The 20,124-nt window shown below is 47.6% G+C and overlaps 1 protein-coding gene across 1 annotated transcript in view; it reads right to left on the bottom strand.

Moving 5' to 3' along the window:
- The window catches only part of LOC122927693 (sialic acid-binding Ig-like lectin 14), a 173,584-nt gene that overhangs the window by 133,952 nt on the left and 19,508 nt on the right, over positions 1-20,124 (bottom strand). The window contains exon 2 of the mRNA XM_044279788.1: positions 12,937-13,045. Within this exon, the coding sequence (XP_044135723.1) occupies positions 12,937-12,979 (43 nt within the window). The 5' untranslated portion in view covers positions 12,980-13,045. The remainder of the gene's footprint in view (positions 1-12,936; positions 13,046-20,124) is intronic.

Here is a 20,124-nt window from a genome sequence, read left to right as displayed (position 1 = left end):
TTATTGCAAAAATCGTCACTTAGCAACATCCCTAGAACCAATAGGAAAGTTGCCTACAGTAGTGTTGATCGCAAATTTTCGTATTGCAAATTTTTAGATTGGAGATTTTCGCAATCAAGAAAATAATGACTAGAGATCAATGACTAGAAACAAATATTTGCAAAATATAGCAAATTCGAATATTGCGCTTGCCGCTCATCACTGCTGTGTGATACAGCCATTAACAGGGTTTTTTACAAGGGAATATTTCTTCGTCTTATTTGCCCTTGTGCGGTGCAGTTATATGTTCTAAAGCATTTTTTGGCGTGTATTAGTGGGAAAAAGGGCTTATTAGCCGTTGTGTGGTGAAGTGCTAAAATTACAGCCCTTTTTGACGTGTATTAGTGGCAAAAAAATATATATTTTCTGTTTAACGGTGCAGTTATATGTTCTAAAGGCATAGGCAGTAGGCAATATTCGTTCTCCCGATATTTCTCAAATTTTTCGCTTAATATTCGCAATAGATTAGCAAATTCTAGAATTCATGATCTTCAGTCATTAATTTTGCTATTGCGCAAAATGGCGAATATTTTGGCGCAATATGTGCAACTTCACATTTTATCAGGTCTGAGTAGATATTACTGATTGGTGCACTAAGTATTGTTGTGACATCACAGCACTATGTCTGTAGCATGTATGTATGGACAGCAGAGAAACAGTAATCCCTATCACACTACCTAACACCCTGCACTGGAACCTATCAGCTACATTATATCACGATCTAAGCTACACTGACTATCTCCCACTAACTATCTGTATTATATACAGTATATGAGCTAACTAACTAATTATCTAATGCAGGCATCCTCAAACTGCAACCCTCCAGCTGTTGTAAAACTACAAATCCCACAATGCCCTGCTGTAGGCTGATACCTGTAGGCTGTTCAGGCATGCTGGGAGTTGTAGTTTTGCAACAGCTGGAGGGCCGCAGTTTGAGGATGCCTGATCTAATGTAATTGGATAAGGAATAGGATCCAGATGAAAGCACAGAGCACAGCAATGACACTGCTTTCTCTCTCAGAACTGAAGAAAAAAAAAGAAGAATAAAATGGCTGCTGGGGACTTTTCTTATATACAATAGTAAAGGGGCAGGCAACTTTCCTATTGGTTGCTAGGTATGTTGCTAAGCTCTGACAGACATTGCAGCCTTCTCATTGGCCCACAAGCAAAAAGGGAGGTTACTGATGAAAAAAAAAATCTAGAATATTTGCGATTGCAAATATATAGCACTATATTCTACATCTTCGCAAATTCTCCAAGTGCCGATATTCACGATAAAAATTTGCAAATACAATATTCGCGATCAACACTAGTGTATTAGTGGCACAAAAATATATATTATTTGCCATTCAGTGGTGCAGTTATATGTTCTAAAGCCCTTTTTGGAATTTATTAGTGGAAAAAAAAGGGCCATTGTGTGGTAAAGTGAGAAAATTGCTGACTTTTTTGGGTTGTTTTACTTTCCTTTTTATTTATTTGTGACATCAGACACCCCCAGCCAAGAGTTATTGGGCTCGTCAGACACAACCCTTAGTTGGCATGGCCCGAGAGCAGGCCCTGCTCTCAAACTGTCTGTCCATTTCTGTTCCCTCAGCCAGAAAAGTATTATATGCTGTGGGTTCAGCTCCACTATTCAGCAACGACGAGCTACTAGAGGACAGTCAGCAGCTACTGGCCAGCCAAGATGTGGAGGAGACATCTGCCACTTCCTCCGGTAGGTGGGCAAGTAGTGATGAGGAGAGTGGTGTGGGAGCTGGTGTTGCGAGTGGTCAGGCTTCTGACCCAGAAACTGTTGAGGAAGACATCAGTAACGTGCAGACAGTACTCGATGATGATGATGTAGCTGATCGCACTTGGGAGCAGGGTGAATTAGGTGATTCATCATCATCGGGAGAAGAGGGTGACATATTGCCCGTGAGACAGCGGCGGAGCCAGAAAGTCGGTAGCATGTCCGGGAGTTAGCAGGGTGGCAATAGTGGTAGGTCGGGAGCCAAACGTGCCCAGGGCAGACCACCCGCTTCACAGGAGTCTACCTGCACGGAAAGTACAAACCGGATTCCAAAAAAGTTGGGACACTAAACAAATTGTGAATAAAAACTGAATGCAATGATGTGGAGATGGCAAATGTCAATATTTTATTTGTAATAGAACGTAGATGACAGATCAAACGTTTAATCCGAGTAAATGTATCATTTTAAAGAAAAAATACGTTGATTCAAATTTTCATGGTGTCAACAAATCCCCAAAAAGTTGGGACAAGTAGCAATAAGAGGCTGGAAAAAGTAAATTTGAGCATAACGAAGAGCTGGAAGACCAATTACCACTAATTAGGTCAATTGGCAACATGATTGGGTATAAAAAGAGCTTCTCAGAGTGGCAGTGTCTCTCAGAAGCCAAGATGGGTAGAGGATCACCAATTCCCACAATGTGGCGCAGAAAGATAGTGGAGCAATATCAGAAAGGTGTTACCCAGCGAAACATTGCAAAGACTTTGCATCTATCATCATCAACTGTGCATAACATCATCCGAAGATTCAGAGAATCTGGAACAATCTCTGTGCGTAAGGGTCAAGGCCGTAAAACCATACTGGATGCCCGTGATCTCCGGGCCCTTAAACGACACTGCACCACAAACAGGAATGCTACTGTAAAGGAAATCACAGAATGGGCTCAGGAATACTTCCAGAAACCATTGTCAGTGAACACAATCCACCGTGCCATCCGCCGTTGCCAGCTGAAACTCTACAGTGCAAAGAAGAAGCCATTTCTAAGCAAGATCCACAAGCTCAGGCGTTTTCACTGGGCCAGGGATCATTTAAAATGGAGTGTGGCAAAATGGAAGACTGTTCTGTGGTCAGACGAGTTACGATTCGAAGTTCTTTTTGGAAATCTGGGACGCCATGTCATCTGGACCAAAGAGGACAAGGACAACCCAAGTTGTTATCAACGCTCAGTTCAGAAGCCTGCATCTCTGATGGTATGGGGTTGCATGAGTGCGTGTGGCATGGGCAGCTTGCATGTCTGGAAAGGCACCATCAATGCAGAAAAATATATTCAGGTTCTAGAACAACATATGCTCCCATCCAGACGTCATCTCTTTCAGGGAAGACCCTGCATTTTTCAACAAGATGCCAGACCACATTCTGCATCAATCACAACATCATGGCTGCATAGAAGAAGGATCCGGGTACTAAAATGGCCAGTCTGCAGTCCAGATCTTTCGCCTATAGAGAACATTTGACGCATCATAAAGAGGAAGGTGCAACAAAGAAGCCCCAAGACGATGGAACAGTTAGAGGCCTGTATTAGACAAGAATGGGAGAGCATTCCTATTTCTAAACTTGAGAAACTGGTCCCCTCGGTCCCCAGACATCTGTTGAGTGTTGTAAGAAGAAGGGGAGATGCCACACAGTGGTGAAAATGGCCTTGTCCCAACTTTTTGGGGATTTGTTGACACCATGAAATTCTGATTCAACATATTTTTCCCTTAAAATTGTACATTTTCTCAGTTTAAACTTTTGTTCCGTGATTTATGTTCTATTCTGAATAAAATATTAGAAGTTGGCACCTCCACATCATTGCATTCAGTTTTTATTCACGATTTGTATAGTGTCCCAACTTTTTGGGAATCCGGTTTGTAGTTCTGCATGGGTTCACTGAAGCAGCGGTGGTAGCAGTCAGTCAGTGCGGAGTGTTGGGGGTAAAATCACCTACTTGGCGGTGTGGCAGTTTTTTGTTAAGCCGCCGGAGGAGGTGAACAAGGCCATTTGTAGAATCTGTTGGCATAAGGTGAAGCGTGGCCTGGGTGCCAATGTTGGCACCATGGCTCTGCGTCAACCATATGCAGTGTCACCATAAAGTGACCTGGGAGAACCATGGCTCCGATGTGGTGGTCAAGCCAGCCGCAGCAACCGCTGTATCACCCAGTGGCACACACCCGATGTCAGGAAGTCAAGGCTCCACCACCTCAGTCAAAGGGAGCTGTTTGTCCTTCCCTTCATCTGCTGGTCCTGATGCTCCTGCTCCTCCTCTTAATCCTCGTCAGTCATTCCATCAGCAATCGATCACTGAAGCGATTGCCAAGAGACAACAGTATGCATGCGTGCAGAAGCTAAATGTGCTCCTGGCCAAGTTGCTGGTGCTGCAGTCCCTCCCTTTCCAAGTGGTGGATTCTGCACCTTTTAGAGAACTGATGGCTTGTGCCTAGCCGAGGTGGAGAGTCCAAAGCCATCATTTCTTTGCCAAAAAGGCAGTTACAGCCCTGCACACACATGTAGAACAGAAGGTGGGCCAGTCCTTGAGCCTGTCGGTGTCTGCCAAAGTGCACGTCAAGGTCGACGTGTGGAGCTGTAACTACGGTCAGGGAAAAATATGTCTTTTACGGCCCACTGGGTAAATGTGTTTCCTGCACAGCCACACCAGCAACTTGGCCAGGTGACACCACTTCCGCCTCCACATTCTCACGCTGTTGGTCCTGCAACAATGTCTGCCTCTGCCTCCTCATCCTCCACCGTGTTCCCAGCCTCCACTGCAGGGACAAGTCACAGTGCCCCTCCAGAATACCACATGTGCAGGGCACGTCCGTGTCACGCTGTCCTGCACCTCGTTTGCCTGGACGAATTGAGTCACACAGGGGAGGAACTGCTCTGTGTCCTTCATTAAGAAATCGAATCCTGGCTTTCTCCATGACAACTAAAAATCGGAACCATGGTGACCCAAAATAGGAAGGACATGGTGTTGGCGCTGCATCAAGAAGGGCTGAGCCATGCGCCCTGCATGGCACACATGTTCAATCTGGTTGTAAGACATACTAAAAATGGCCAGGAAACTTGGCATGCACTTCAGTCACTTGTACACCGCAAAGCACACCCTTTTTGAGCTGCAGCGGGAGAACGGCATCCCCCAACATAGACTGATATGCAACGTTTCCACCGGTTGCAATTCCACCCTCCATATGTTAGACCGACTGTACAAAAAGAGAAAGGCAATAAACGATTTCTTAATGATCCAAGCGGACAGGAGTACTCTCCTATGTAACTTCGATGTCAGCTAGTGGCAGCTAATGCGTGACACCTGCCGTTTGCTCAGGTCCTTTGAGGAGGTCACGTTAGGACTACGGGATGAACAACGTCATTCCACTGCTTCATGTCCTGAAACAGATGCTGGTAAATCTGGCTGGTTAGGGGACTGGAGACATGGCGACTAGATCTCATGGCCACATGAGCCCTGTGGGGGCTGAACTGGAGGAGTAGGAAAACATTGCAGCATAAGCAATGTGTAGCAAAATGGGTGTTTTTCTACACATGTGACAGGAGAGGAGGAGCAGCCAGAGGAGCTACAGGGCGATGAGGAAGACGAGGCAGAGGACCTAGACACACCATGGCAGTATGCAGTGGATAGGGAGGCATGGAGTTCCTCAGAGTCACTTGCACAAATGGCCCGATGCATGCTCACTTGCTTGCGTAGTGACAGCCGAATTATTAGCATTCGGCAGAGGGATGACATCTGGCTCTCCACCTTGTTGGACCCTCGCTACCGGTCCAAAATGGGGGCCTTTTTTACACCTGCTGAGAGGACGGACAAACTGAACTACTATAGAGACATTCTATGTAGTCAGTTGGCCGCTGCCTATCCGCGCCATCGTCCATCCTCTCGCAGGTCTGACCGCGGGGGGCCCTCTGCGCTCACGTTCCTCTGCCATGGCTGCTGGGGAGGGGGGGGATAGAAGCAGTTCCAGCTCCATTAGCAGCAACTTGAGTCTAGAGTCCCTGATGAGCAGCTTTCTTCACCCGCCTAGTGAAGAAACTACTTACCAGCAGCAGCAGCTAAACCTGGAACAGGACCTTAACTAGCAGGTGGTGGCAAACTTGGACAGCACCCTGACACCTCACATTGAAGATCTGCTGGACTACTGGGCAGCCAAACTGGATTTGTGGCCACAACTGTCATCAGAGCGGGTGTTTAGTGCAGCGGGGGGCCATAGTTACCCAAGAAGAACTCACCTGATGTGGAGAGACTGACCTTTGTCAAGATGAATTAGGCGTGGATCAGCCAGGATTTCCACCCACAGATGCATTATGCATAAGACTAAATCATCCATGGTGCCACACCAACACTTTGACAAAAGAGACTGCTTTCTTCTGGCTACCTGCCTCAGCTACTATTCTGATGCTGCCACCCTCCTGATGCTACACATCTGATGCCAAGTGCTCCTTCTTTTACCCACCATCTTTAGCTCCTACTGGTATTGCCACCCACCTCCCCACTTTGTCACCGGGTCACTCTGTGGTCTCCTAATGCTGCTGCCACCACCACATAATGTCACTTTGCCACTTTGTGGTCTCCTGATGCTGCTCTGACCTCCACACTATGTCACCTTGCCACTCTTTAGTTTCCTGATGCTGCTGCCACCTCCACAGTATGTCACCTTGCCACTCTGTAGTCTCCTGATTCTGCTGCCACCTCCACAGTATGTCACCTTGCCACTTTGTGGTCTCCTGATGCTGATGCCACCTCCACACTATGTCACCTTGCCACTCTGTGGTCTCCTTATGCTGTTGCCACCTCCACACTATGTCACCTTGCCATTCTGTGGTCTCCTGATGCTACAGCAACACTATGTCACATTGCTACCCTGTGGCCTCCTGATGCTGCTGCCACTCCCACATTGTGATTGTGCCACCCTGTGGCCTCCTACTGATGCTTCTGCTGCCACCTCCACACTGTCATTGTGCCACTCTGTGGCCTCCTCCTGATGCTGCTGCTGTCAACTCCACACTCTGTCATTGTGCCACTGTGTTCTCCTCATGCTGCTGCTGCTTCCACCTCCATACTGTTATTGTGCAACCTTGTGGCCTCCTCCTTATGCCGCCACATCCACACTTTGTTATTGTGCCACGCTGTGGCCTCCTCATGCTGCTGTCACCTCCACACTGTCGTTGTGGCCTTCTCCTGATGCTTCTGCTGCCGTCACCTCCACACTGTCATTGTGTCACCCTGTGGCCTCTTTCTAATGCTGCTGCTGCCTCCGCCACCTCCACGCTCTGTCATTGTGCCACTATTTGGCCTCCTGATGCTTCTGCCACCTCCAAATTGTCATTGTGCCACCCTGTGGCCTCCTCCTGATGTTGCTGTTGCCGCCATCTGAACACTCTGTGATTGTGTCACTCTGTGGTCTCCTGATGCTGCTGCCACCTCCACACTATGTCACCTTGCCACTCTGTGGTCTCCTGATGCTGCTGCCACTTCCACACTATGTCACCTTTAGTGTTGGGTGCGAATATTCAAATCACGAACATTAATCGTGAATATCGGCACTTTGAGAATTTGCGAATATATTGATATATATTCATAATTTCGAATATTCTAGATTTTGTTTCATCAGTAACCTCCGTTTTTGCTTGTGGGCCAATGAGAAGGCTGCAATGTCTTTGTCTGAGCTTAGCAACATCCCTAGCAACCATTAGGAAAGTTGCCTACCCATTACTATATAAGAACCTCCCGAGAAGCCATTTTCTATAGTTTTTAAAGTTCTGAGAGAGACAGCAGTGTCATTGCTATGCTCTGTGCTTTCCACGCTACATTATATAAATAGTTAGATAGCTTATATATAATACAGATAGTTAGTGGGAGATGGTCAGTGTGGGTCATATCCTGATATTGTGTAGCTGTTGCAGTGCAGTGTGTTAGGTAGTGTTATAGGTTCTGCTGTCCATACATACATGCAGACCTGCTAAAATGTGAAGTTTCACATATTGCACCAAAATATTCACATCTTTTGTGCCGATTAGCCCAATCGTGAATATATTGGAGCACTCTAACTGCATATAAAGCCATTTTTAATGCTTTGCTGTGCCAACCATTTTCTCCAGTCTCAGGAAACTTCTAGCAGCTTGGAAAATGCAGCAAAAGTGACCAACACCTGTAATTCACGCGCATTACGCGAATATTACATTGCCAATTTTTCACAATCAAGAAAATAATCTTGAATTTGCGAATATATGTTGAATATTCGCCCAAATATATGTAAAATATTGCAAATTTGAATATAGCCCCTGCCTCTCATCACTAGTCACCTTGCCAATCTGTGTTCTCTTGATGCTGCCGACACCTCCACAATATGTCACCTTGCAACTCTGTGGTCTCCTGATGCTGCTGCCACCTCTACACATAGAAACATGGAAACATAGAATGTGTCTGTAGATAAGAACTATTTGGCCCATTTAGTCTGCCCAATATACTGAATACTATGAATAGCCCCGGCCCTATTTTATATGAAGGATGGCCTTATGCCTATCCCATGCATGCTTAAACTCCTTCACTGTATTTGCAGCTACTACTTCTGCAGGAAGGCTAATCCATGCATCCACTACTCTGTGCAAGGTCCTGATATCACCTTGCCACTCTGTGCTCTCCTGATGCTGCTGCTCCACACTATGTCACATTGCCACTCTGTGGCCTCCTGATGCTACTGCCACTCGCACACTGTCATTGTGCCACCCTGTGGCCTCCTCCTGATGCTGCTACTGCCACCTGCACACTCTGTCATTGTGCCACTCTGTGGTCTCCTCATGCTGCTGCTGCTGCCACCTCCACACTTTCATTGTTCCACTCTGTGGCCTCCTCTTTATGCTGCTGACGCCACCTCCACACTGTGTTATTGTGCCACTCTGTGGCCTCCTGATGCCGCTGCCACCTCCACACTGTCATTGTGCCACCTTGTGAGCTCCCCCTGATGCTGCTGCTGCCACCTCCACACTGTCATTGTACCACCCTGTGGCCTCCTACTGATGCTACTGCTGCCGCCAGCTCCACATTCTGTCATTGTGCCACTCTGTGGCCTACTGATGCTGCTGTCACCTCCACATTGTCATTGTACCACCCTGTGGCCTCCCGATGATGCTGCTACTGCCATCTCCACACTCTGTCATTGTGCCACTCTGTGATCTCCTTATGCTGCTGCCACCTCCACATTGTCATTGTGCCACTCTGTGGCCTCCTCCTGATGCTGCTGCCGCCATCTTCACACTCTGTCATTGTGCCATTCTGTGCCCTCATGATGCTGCTGCCACCTCTACACTGTCATTGTGCCACCCTGTGGCCTCCTCCTGATGATGCTGCTGCTGCTGCCGCCACCTCCACACTTTGTCATTGTGCCACTCTGTGGCCTTCTGATGCTGCCACATCAACACTGTCATTGTGCAACCCTGTGGCCTTGTCCTGATGCTGCTGCTACCGCCACCTCCACACTCTGTCATTGTGCCACTCTGTGGCCTCCTGATGCTGCCATATCAACACTGTCATTATGCCACCCTGTGGCCTCGTCCTGATGCTGCTGCTGCCACCTCCACAGTCTGTCATTGTGCCACTCTGTGGCCTCCTGATGCTGCAACTATCTCCACACTGTCATTGTGCCACTCTGTAGCCTCCTCCTGATGCTGTTCCCACCTCCAGACTCTGTCATTGGGCCACTCTGTGGCCTCCTCATGCTGCTTTCACCTCGCCACTATGTCATAGGAGCACTCTGTGTACTTCTCATGCTGTTTCCACCCTCCCCACTGGGCCATTATTTTGCCTGGTTGAAATCATAATTTATTTGACTCCTCTTCTGCTCTGTCACAGACGCACAACGGATCCTGTCTATGTAACAGCTGTAAGGCCTGCATGACATGGTGCCTATTTTGCATCAGAATTAGCTTATGATTGGGTAGCCAAAAGCAGGAGTGGGTACAATACACAGAAGACATGCAAATATTCCATTAACGTGTCATCTCTGTTTTGGATCTGCTCCTGTTTTTTTTTTGCTTTAGCAATACTGATGGATTACTGACCAAATGCTGACCAAAGGCGGATGCTCCACAAACAGAATCCGCTTTTGGGGGTTATTGTTCTGACGGATCAGAGAAAAGGCAAAATAAACAGTGAAGTCAACACAAACTTACTGCTGACACCCTCTGCACTCTACTTGTATAAGCGTTTAATAGAACAGGTTCTGTAGACATCTATGTGGAATCAGCTGACGACGGTGTAAATGGAGTGTGCTCTTTCACACTACAGTAGGATCTTGTCCCTCTGCACGGTCTTTATACCTGGTGCTAACATTGACCTGTAAGGCTGAGTTAACACTTGAGTTATTTGGTCAGTTTTAGCCCCATAACTGACCAAATAAGTGAAGTGTGCAGTAATTCTAAGAGCGACGCCTGTCATCTGTGTATCATACTGACTCACAGTATTGTTTCACTACCACAGCAGACTCCCTATGTGTGTTACTGCAAGGCACAGTGTTCTTCACCACTATACAGGCTCTCTGCAGCCAGGAAATAGCTGTTTTTCAACTTAATTCATCAGTAATAAATTCAAATCAAATCAAATATTTTTGGGAAATTTGGCGAACCCACCAAATAGAATTTTTGAAAAATGTGCTCATCCCTAGTCCTAGGAGAGAAGGGGCACTGTCATAAATGGTCCCATTCCTTTTGCTATTAAGTGGAGAAAACATGTTCTGGACTCTTCTATCCAAAAAAACTTTATGGTTGGAGAACTGACCCATAGAAAGGTGCTACATGGCGTGATAAAGGGGCTGTGCCAAAAGATCAGCGTAATTTCTATCCACAGTATGGGCTGCAGGAATATAGCTTAGTGCCGTACCCTGCCAGTTATATGGAGAATGGATGGAGAGGCAGTGCACATGCTCAACCTGCTGCTCTGTGTATTTGGGGACTCTTAGAGTGTTCTTATGATACTTGGGTGACACAGTGGTCTGACCCCCCACCAGTCAGATACTTTCATGTGGATGAAAGATACGTTTATTGTCACGGACTTACCGAGACATAAGGACGTCCCCGCGACAGTGAGTGGCAGGAGATCTTTGAGACTGGCAACACGTGGTTTGGTTTGACATGTTTACCTTGTGGATCAATAGGAGTCTCAGTGGTTTCTGGTACTGGCCATACCCTTAACCTCCAGGTGTTGCTATTGTGGTGATTTAACCATCCCTATTTATAGTTGTTTCTCCCACAATGCTGCTGTGCTTTTTATGTCTTCAATTGGACCTGTGGAAAGCTGGTGTTTGGATCTCGGCTGAGTTTCTGGTGCTGCCATAGCTTCATGGAAGTTAAGTATTTCCTTTCCCTTTGTATTTTGGCTTTTCTGTGTGTTGCATTTCTTGTTGTTTTGTATTAGGCCTTTGGGAGACTCCCATTCATCCTTCCTTTTGGAGGCACAGGATGTCTTATTCCTGTCATTAGTATCAGAGTCCATTAGGGTTAGATAGGACTTTAGGTATTCCTGTGTATAAACTCACCTACCTCTGGGGTCTGTTCATACTGGTAGTCAGTCAGGGCTTTGATTAGGGTTTTCACTAGGAGGTGTCCATCTTCCTTCCCTAGTTTTCAGACCTTATTTGCTTTTCCCTTTCCCTCCTATGTTTGGTGTGGGGGTTTCCCTCCCACACTACAGCATGACATAAAGAGGACCCTTTATCAGCAAATATCATCTTAGGGAATCTATTTTGGTCTATGAAACGACCTTTTCAATGTCTGGGATGAGACTGGAAAACTCCAATTTGATCACATCCTGAACAAGGTTAAACATGTTCTTAGGTTTTGCTGCTGACAGCAATTCACAGTCATCTCCATGTCCTCTTCTCATAGAGATCCAGGAAGCTATGATCTATGGTGCTGTTTGGCAGGAAGCTCAAATATATGACACATATCTGTAGTACAGCTACGTGCATGCCTTACTCCATAGAATTTCCTCTCCCGAGATCTCAGCTTCCTGCAATAAGACAACTGTATCTAATAATTAAAGTAGAACTCCTACAAAAAATGTTTGATTCTCTGACCTGCTAAATGGTGCATGTAATCTGTAGTGAGACCCCTCCTTTCTTATTTTAGCTGTGTCATGTGACCAACTCTCTGATCTCCAACAGACTCAGGACAGGAAGTCAGTTACTTCTCTATGTATTCCCATGAGACTGAGAGCGAGTCTTCCAGAGGAATACACAGGGAAACGGACTTCCTGTCCACACATAAGATGCTGTGTCAGTTGGAGAGTCTGATTGCTGGTCACATGACACAGATGAGAAGCAAAAGGGAGGAATATGGGAGGTTTTATTACCACTGGTAAAGCCTCATGCACACGGCCGTTGTTTGGGTCCGCATCCGAGCCGCCATTTTGGCGGCTCGGATGCGGACCCATTCATTTCAATGGAGCCGCAAAAGATGCGGACAGCACTCCGTGTGCTGTCCGCATCCGTGGCTCCGTTCCATGGCCCCGCCCAAAAAATATAACATATTCTATTCTTGTCCGCGATTTGCGGACAAGAATAGGCATTTATATTGCCGGCGCCCGTTCCGCAAATTGTGGAAGGCAACATGGGCGCCTTCCGTTTTTTGCGGATCCGCGGTTTGCGGACCGCATAAAAACGGCACGGTCGTGTGCATGAGGCCCTAGAATATTACATTCACTACAGATTGCAAACCTGTACCTTTCGAGCAGGTAAAAGAGGAGAGAATATTTAAAAGAAGAAAAACTGCTACAAGAGGACATAGTTTTAAATTAGAGGGGCAAAGGTTTAAAAGTAATATCAGGAAGTATTACTTTACTGAGAGAGTAGTGGATGCATGGAATAGCCATCCTGCAGAAGTGGTAGCTGCAAATACAGTGAAGGAGTTTAAGCATGCATGGGATAGGCATAAGGCCATCCTTCATATAAGATAGGGCCAGGGGCTATCCATAGTATTCAGTATATTGGGCAGACTAGATGGGCCAAATGGTTCTTATCTGCCGATACAGTCTATGTTTCTAGGTCAGGGAATACATTTTTTTGCGGGAGTTCTTCTTTAATCATGAACAGAACTGATTCTCGTCACCCAGATATCGGTGTGATACACTTACCTTTCCAGAAAAGAGGGAGGAGAACCACAAGACTGACCCACATGCTGCTGAGCTTTACCTGCCTCCTCTTGATACTGAGATGAACCTTTGGTTGTAAGGATTATAGCTTCTATGAAAGGAAATCAAAGAAATATAATGTCACTATTATTTCATCATCACGCTGGTTACTGGACAGTTTTTATTGTCACAATAATCTGCACGGACAGATCTCGATATTCTTATGCAGGGCTTTTTTTCTGGCGTTCCGCCACCTTTTGACATCGCAGCCTGCCATGCTCCAGCATCGCAGGCTCCGATGTATCAGTGGGGAGGGACTGGGAGGAGGAGCTGGGGGCCGGTGCGTTCACTGTGCTCCGGCCCCGCCGCTCCAGTACAGTTATAAAATGTGTAATTAAACTAATAATGATTCATGCTGCCCCCTCTGTAGTATAACATTCAATAAATCCTACTCACAGGGCTACTGTTATATTGTAATGCCGGCCGGCCGGGCAGACGAGCGGCAGCGTGACTGACTGACGCCAAGTGCCTGCGCCGCCTGCTTCATTCATAAAGTAGGCGGCACAGGCACGTGATGTCAGTCAGTGACGCTGCTGCTCGTCTGCCCGGCCGGCCTGCATTACAATAACAGTATCCCTGTGAGTACAATATATTGAATGTTATACTACAGAGGGGGCAGCATGAATCATTATTAATTTAATTACACATTTTATAACTGTACTGGAGCGGCAATGGGGGGTCTGTGGATGACACTGTTATGGGGTGGGGGGTCTGTGGGTGACACTGTTATGGGGTGGGGGGGTCTGTGGGTGACACTGTTATGGGGTGGGGGGGTCTGTGGATGGCACTGTTATGGGGTGGGGGGGTCTGTGGATGGCACTGTTATGGGGTGGGAGGGTCTGTGGATGGCACTGTTATGGGGTGGGGGGTCTGTGGATGGCACTGTTATGGGGTGGGGGGGGTCTGTGGATGGCACTGTTATAGGATGGGGGGGTCTGTGGATGGCACTGTTATGGGGTGGGGGGGTCTGTGGATGGCACTGTTATGGGGTGGGGGTCTGTGGATGGCACTGTTATAGGATGGGGGGTCTGTGGATGGCACTTTTATGGGGTGGGGGGGGTCTGTGGATGGCAATGTTATAGGATGGGGGGGTCTGTGGATGGCACTGTTATGGGGTGGGGGGGTCTGTGGGTGACACTGTTATGGGGTGGGGGGGTCTGCGGGTGACACTGTTATGGGGTGGGGGGGGTCTGTGGATGGCACTGTTATGGGGTGGGGGGGTCTGTGGATGGCACTGTTATGGGGTGGGGGGGGTCTGTGGATGGCACTGTTATGGGGTGGGGGGGTCTGTGGATGGCACTGTTATAGGATTGGGGGGTCTGTAGATGGCACTGTTATGGGGTGGGGGGTCTGTGGATGGCATTGTTATGGGGTGGGAGGTCTGTGGATAGCACTGTTATGGGGTGGGGGGGTCTGTGGATGGCACTGTTATGGGGTGGGGGGGTCTGTGGATGGCACTGTTATGGGGTGGGGGGGTCTGTGGATGGCACTGTTATGGGGTGGGGGGGTCTGTGGATGGCACTGTTATGGGGTGGGGGGAGTCTGTGGATGGCACTGTTATAGGATGGGGGGGTCTGTGGATGACACTGTTATAGGATGGGGGATCTGTGGATGCCATCCACAGATCCCCCATAACAGTGCAATTCACAGATCCTCCACCCCATAACAGTGCCATCCCCAGATCCCCCATTAACAGTGCCATCCCCAGATCCCCTATTAACACTGCCATCCCCATCTAGGGGGTTTCTTTGCTGGGCTGAACTTTTATAGCCCCCCCCCCAAATTTTACTTGCATCCCAGTTCTCTAAAGGGGCGGTTTTAGGGGGGGGGGTCCTATGGGTGGGTAGGGGGGCGGTCCTAGGAGTGGGTAGGGGCATGGCCAGGGGGGGGGGGGGGTGAGTTCCACCACCTTTTCTCTGAGAAAAAACAGATATAGGTTTCCCTACATTTTTCCCCTCATCTGCCATTAAACATTGCAAGCAAACACTTTTGACCCTCAATGTCCCCAAAAGGTTTCCTGATCAGCAATACTGACCCTATCAACAACAGAAGGGCATTAGAACCCAGAGATAGGCAACCCACAGTGAGAAAAGTGACCTGGAAACAAGGCTACATAAATTCAAACATAAAATAAGCCAACTGGAAGCAAGGGCTGAACTGGAGCACTTACAAGAGCAAACTATTGCATGACAAGAAGCAAACTAGGCAAGGGACAAAATACAAGAAATATAGAAGGATTACTGCACACCAATCTTGTGCTATAACCTGCACCACACTGCAGAAGCCAGAAACATTTAAACCCTCCCTATAGGATCAGCTTTGAGACAGTTGCATAGAAACCAATAACATAGAAACTAATAAACTAATAGAAGATGAAACAGCAGAAATAAACCTGAGGAACAAAACAAAAAGGGTTCTTTACCGTAGAATGAAGTAATGATGGTGAATAGAGATGAGCAAATCAAAGTTGACAAAGTTGAATTCGATCTGAATTTCAGGAAAAATTCGATTTGCAACAAATCTGAATTTCCTCACGCTTCGTGGTAACGAATTCCATTTTTTTCAATAACTTAAATGACTGCTGTATATGTTAGGACATGGCGCAAAGAACTCTGGGAACGAAAGATCACCCACAATGCCATGTATGCAGCCAATCAGCAGCCAGCCAGCCCCTGTTAAGTGAAAAGCCCTATAAATGGCCTCAGCCATTTTGGATTCTGCCATTTTTCAGTGTGCTTAGTGCAGGGAGAGACATCAGCAGGCGCTAGGGACAGTGCTAGGAAAAACTTAATTGTGCTAAAAAAAAGATTTACAAGTTCAGGGAAATATTAGTCGAGGTGTAGGGAAAGTATAGGGAGGAATTATTCTGCTGCTTTTAGGTTTGCAATAGATGATACCTCTGTAATTCCAGCAAACCTTGCTTGTTATCGAGATGCAAGTGCTGTGTGATACAGACATTAACAGGGTGTATTGCTAGGAAATATTTGTACATCTTATTAGCCCTTGTGCGGTGCAGTTGCATGTTCTAAAGCCCTTTTTGGCGTGTATTAGTGAACAAAGGGCTTATTAGCCATTGTGTGGTGAAGTGAAAAAATTACAGACTTTTTTGGGGTGTTTTAATTTCTTATTTATTTATCTGATCTAACAGTATGTTAGACAGAGAAATGTCAGGCCCTGCACAGGGGAGTGGCAGAGGCCTAAACGTTTCTGGTGCAGGCACAGGTCACAGCAGAGTAAGGGGGCATTGCAGCAGGAGTTGCAGCGAGAGGCCTGAGCTCCCAGTGTTATCTAGCAGTGGTGTCTTGACCACCAACCCAGGGGTTCTTGAATGGCTGACTCGGTCATCCACTTCGTCCCAAGTGACATCAGGCACCCCCAGCCAAGAGTCGGTTAGTTCTTTAGACACAAGCCTTAGTTGGCATGGCCTGGGAGCAGGCCCTGTGCCCTCACCTGTCCTCAACCTGCCTCTGTCCTCTTCTGTTCTCTCCGCCAGACAAGTAATATATGCTGTAGGCTCAGCTCCACTATACAGCGAGGACGAGCTACTAGAGGACAGTCAGCAGCTACTGGCCAGAAAAGATGTGGAAGAGACATCCGCTGCATTCTCCGGTTGGCAGGCAAGTTGTGATAAGGAGAGTGGCGTGGGAGCTAGTGTTGCGAGCGGTCAGGCTCCTGCCTCAGAGACCATTGAGGAGGACATCAGTGACATGCAGACAGTACTCAAAGATGATGTAGCCAATCGCATTTAGAGCCGGGTGACGAAGGGGCTTCTTCATCATCAGGAGAAGAGGTTGGAAGCTTTAGTTTGGGGCAGCAGCAGAGCCAGGAAGTTGGTAGCGTGGCTGGGGGTCAGCAGAGTGGCAGCAGTGCGAGGTCAGGAGAAAAAATGTGCCCGGGGTAGACCACCGACTTCACAGGGGCCTACCTGCCCAGAAAGTAGTGGTGAACGGGTTTACAGAGGCAGCAGCCATTGCAGTCAGTCAGTGCAAAGTTTTGGGGGTAAAATCACCCACTCAGCGGTGGTCCTTTTTTTGTTGTTAAGTCGCCGGAGGAGGTGAACATGGCCATTTGCCGAATCTGTGGGCAGAAGGTGAAGTGTGGCCACGGTGCCAATGTTGGCACTATGGCCCTGCGTGAACATATGCAGTGTCACCATAAAGTGGCCTGGGAGAACCTTGTATCCGATGTAGTGGTTCAGCCTGCCGCAGCAACCGCTGCATTACCCAGTGGCACACACCCGATTTCTTGCAGTCATGGCTTCACCACCTCAGTCGAAGGGAGCTGTCTGTCCTTCCAATCATCTACCGGTCCTAATGCTCCTGCTCCTCGTCCTCCTACTCCTCATCAGTCATTCCATCAGCATTCAATCACCTGCATGACACACGTATTCAATCTGGTTGTCAAGCGGTTCCTGAAGTCTTCCACCCATCTGCAAGACATCCTAAAAATGGCCAGGAAACTTTGCACGCAGTTCAGCCACTCGTACACCGCCAAGCACACCCTCCTTGAGCTGCAGCGGCAGAACAGCATCCCCCAACATAGGCTGACTGACTATACGAACAGAGAAAGGCCATAAACGATTTCTTTATGATACAGGTGGACAGAGGTACTCCCCTGTGTAACTTCGATGTTAGCCAGTGGTAGCTCATGCGTGACACCTGCCGTTTGCTCAGGCACTTTGAAGAGGCCACGTTATTTGTCAATTGCCATGACTACGGGATGAACAACGTAATTCCACTGCTTTATATCCTGGAACAGATGCTGGTAAATCTAGCTGGTCAGGGGACTGGAGACGTGGTGCCTATATCTCATGACCACATGAGATTTGTGGAGGCTGAACTGGAGGAGGAGGACATTGGAGCACAAGCAATTTGTAGCGAAATGGGTGGTTTTTCTACACAGGGGACAGGAGAGGAGGAGCAGGAGCAGCCGAAGGAGCAAGAGAGACATAAGGAAGATGAGGCAGATGACCCAGGCACACCATTGCAGTATGCAGTGGAGATGGAGGCAGGGAGTACCTCCAAGTCACTTGTGCAAATGGCCGGATGCATGCTCACTTGTTTGGGTAGTGACAGACGAATTCTCACCATTCGGCAGAGGGATAACTTTTGGCTCTCCACCTTGTTGGACCCTCGCTACCTGTCCAAAATTGGGGACTGTTTTACACCCGCTGAAAGGGAGGACAAACTGAACTACTATAGAGACATCCTATGAAGTCAGTTGGCGGCTGCCTATCTGTGCCATCGTCCATCCTCTTGCAGGTATGACCGTGGGGGGCCCTCTGCGCTCTCATTTTACTGCCAAGGCTGCTGTGACAGGGTGGGTGGGATGGAGCAGTACCAGCTCCATCAGCAGCAGCTTGAGTCTAGAGTCACTGATGAGCAGCTTTCTTAACCCGCCTAGTGAAGAAACTACTCACCAGCAGCAGCAGCAGCTAGACCTGGAACAGAACCTGAACTAGCAGGTGGTGGTATACTTGGACAGCACCCTGCCACCCCTCATTGAATATACGCTGGACTACTGGGCAGCCAAACTGGATTTGTGGCCGCAACTGGCTGAGTTTGCCCTGGAAAAGCTGTGGTGCCCAGCCAGTAGTGTGGCATCAGAGCTGGTGTTTAGTGCGGCGGGGCCATAGTTACCGCAAGGAGAACTCTCCCGTTCACCCAAAATGTGGAAAGACTGACCTTTGTCAAGATGAATCAGGCGTGGATCAGCCAGGATTTCCACCCACCAATGCCTGATGCATCAGATTAGATCATCCATGCTGCCTCACCCAAACCTCGACAAAAGAGACTGGTTTCTTCTGGCTACCTGCCTCAGCTTTTACTCTGATGCTGTCACCCGCCTGATGCCACACATCTGATGCCAAGTGCTCCTTCTTACACCCACCATCGTCAGCGGGTACTGTTATTGCCATCAACCTACCCACTCTGTCACCGGGTCACTCTTTGGTCTCCTGATGCTGCTGCCACCTCACCACTATGTCACTGGGCCACTCTGTGGACTTCTCATGCTGTTCCCACCCTCCCTACTTCATGACTGGGACACTATTTTGCCTTTTTGGTCTGGCTGACATCATCATTTATTTGACCCTTTATCTGATCTGTCAGAAGGAAGGAAAAATGATAAGCACAGCGGATCCTGTCTGTGTAGCATCTGTAAGGCCTGTATCGTCCCATCAGAACTGGTTTAAGATTTAGCAGCCAAAAGCAGGAGTGGGTACAAAACACAGAAGACATGCAAATATTCCATTCACTTGTCATCTCTGTTTTGGATCCTCTACTGATGGATTACTGACCAAATGCTGACCTAGTGAAGATGGATGCTCAACAGACAGGATTCTTTTTTGGGGGGGGTTATTGTTCTGACGGATCAGAGGATGGGCAAAATAATCAGTGACGTCAACACAAACTTACTCCTGACACCCTCTCCACTCTGTCGGGGGCTCTACTTGTATAAGCGTTTAATAGAACAGGCTTTGTAGACATCTATGTGGAATCAGCTAAATACGGTGTAAAAGGAGTGTGCTTCTTCTTGATGCTAACATTGACCTTTAAGCTGAGTTCACACTTGTGTTATTTGGTCAGTTTTGGCCCCATAACTGCCCAAATAAGTAAAGTGTGCATTGATTCTAAGAGCGACTCCTTTCATCTGCTTGTCATACTGACTCACAGTATTGTTTCACTGCCACAGCAGACTCCCTATGCATGTTACTGCAAGGCACAGTGTTCTACACCACTATAAAGGCTCTCTGCAGCCCGGAAATAGTTTTTTTAACACAATTTGCCACAAATGAATTTGTATCAAATCCTTTCGGAGAATTTGGCGAACCGGCCGCATCAAATTTTGGGGAAATTCGCTCATCTCTAATGATGAAATCACTAGAGAGATCAATACGGGGCCTGTATGTCTGAAGTGTAGTGATATTATAGTTTGTAGTTACTAGATGTTTACAGAATAGTCTTTCATAAAATAAGTTTCTCTGGAATATTCTGCCCCTAAGAAGGGGACAAATGGCTTCACCTTCAAGGGTTTTTTGCTTTTATCTGGAAAAACCTTGCAGATATATATATATTGTGGGGGATTAGCTTTTCTTCGGGGGTCATTCTCACAGGTTACTTCACCAGACAC

This window comes from Bufo gargarizans, chromosome 1 (genome assembly GCF_014858855.1).
Source record: "Bufo gargarizans isolate SCDJY-AF-19 chromosome 1, ASM1485885v1, whole genome shotgun sequence".
Classification (NCBI taxonomy): Eukaryota; Metazoa; Chordata; class Amphibia; order Anura; family Bufonidae; genus Bufo; species Bufo gargarizans.
This window is presented reverse-complemented; position numbering and strand designations above follow the sequence as displayed.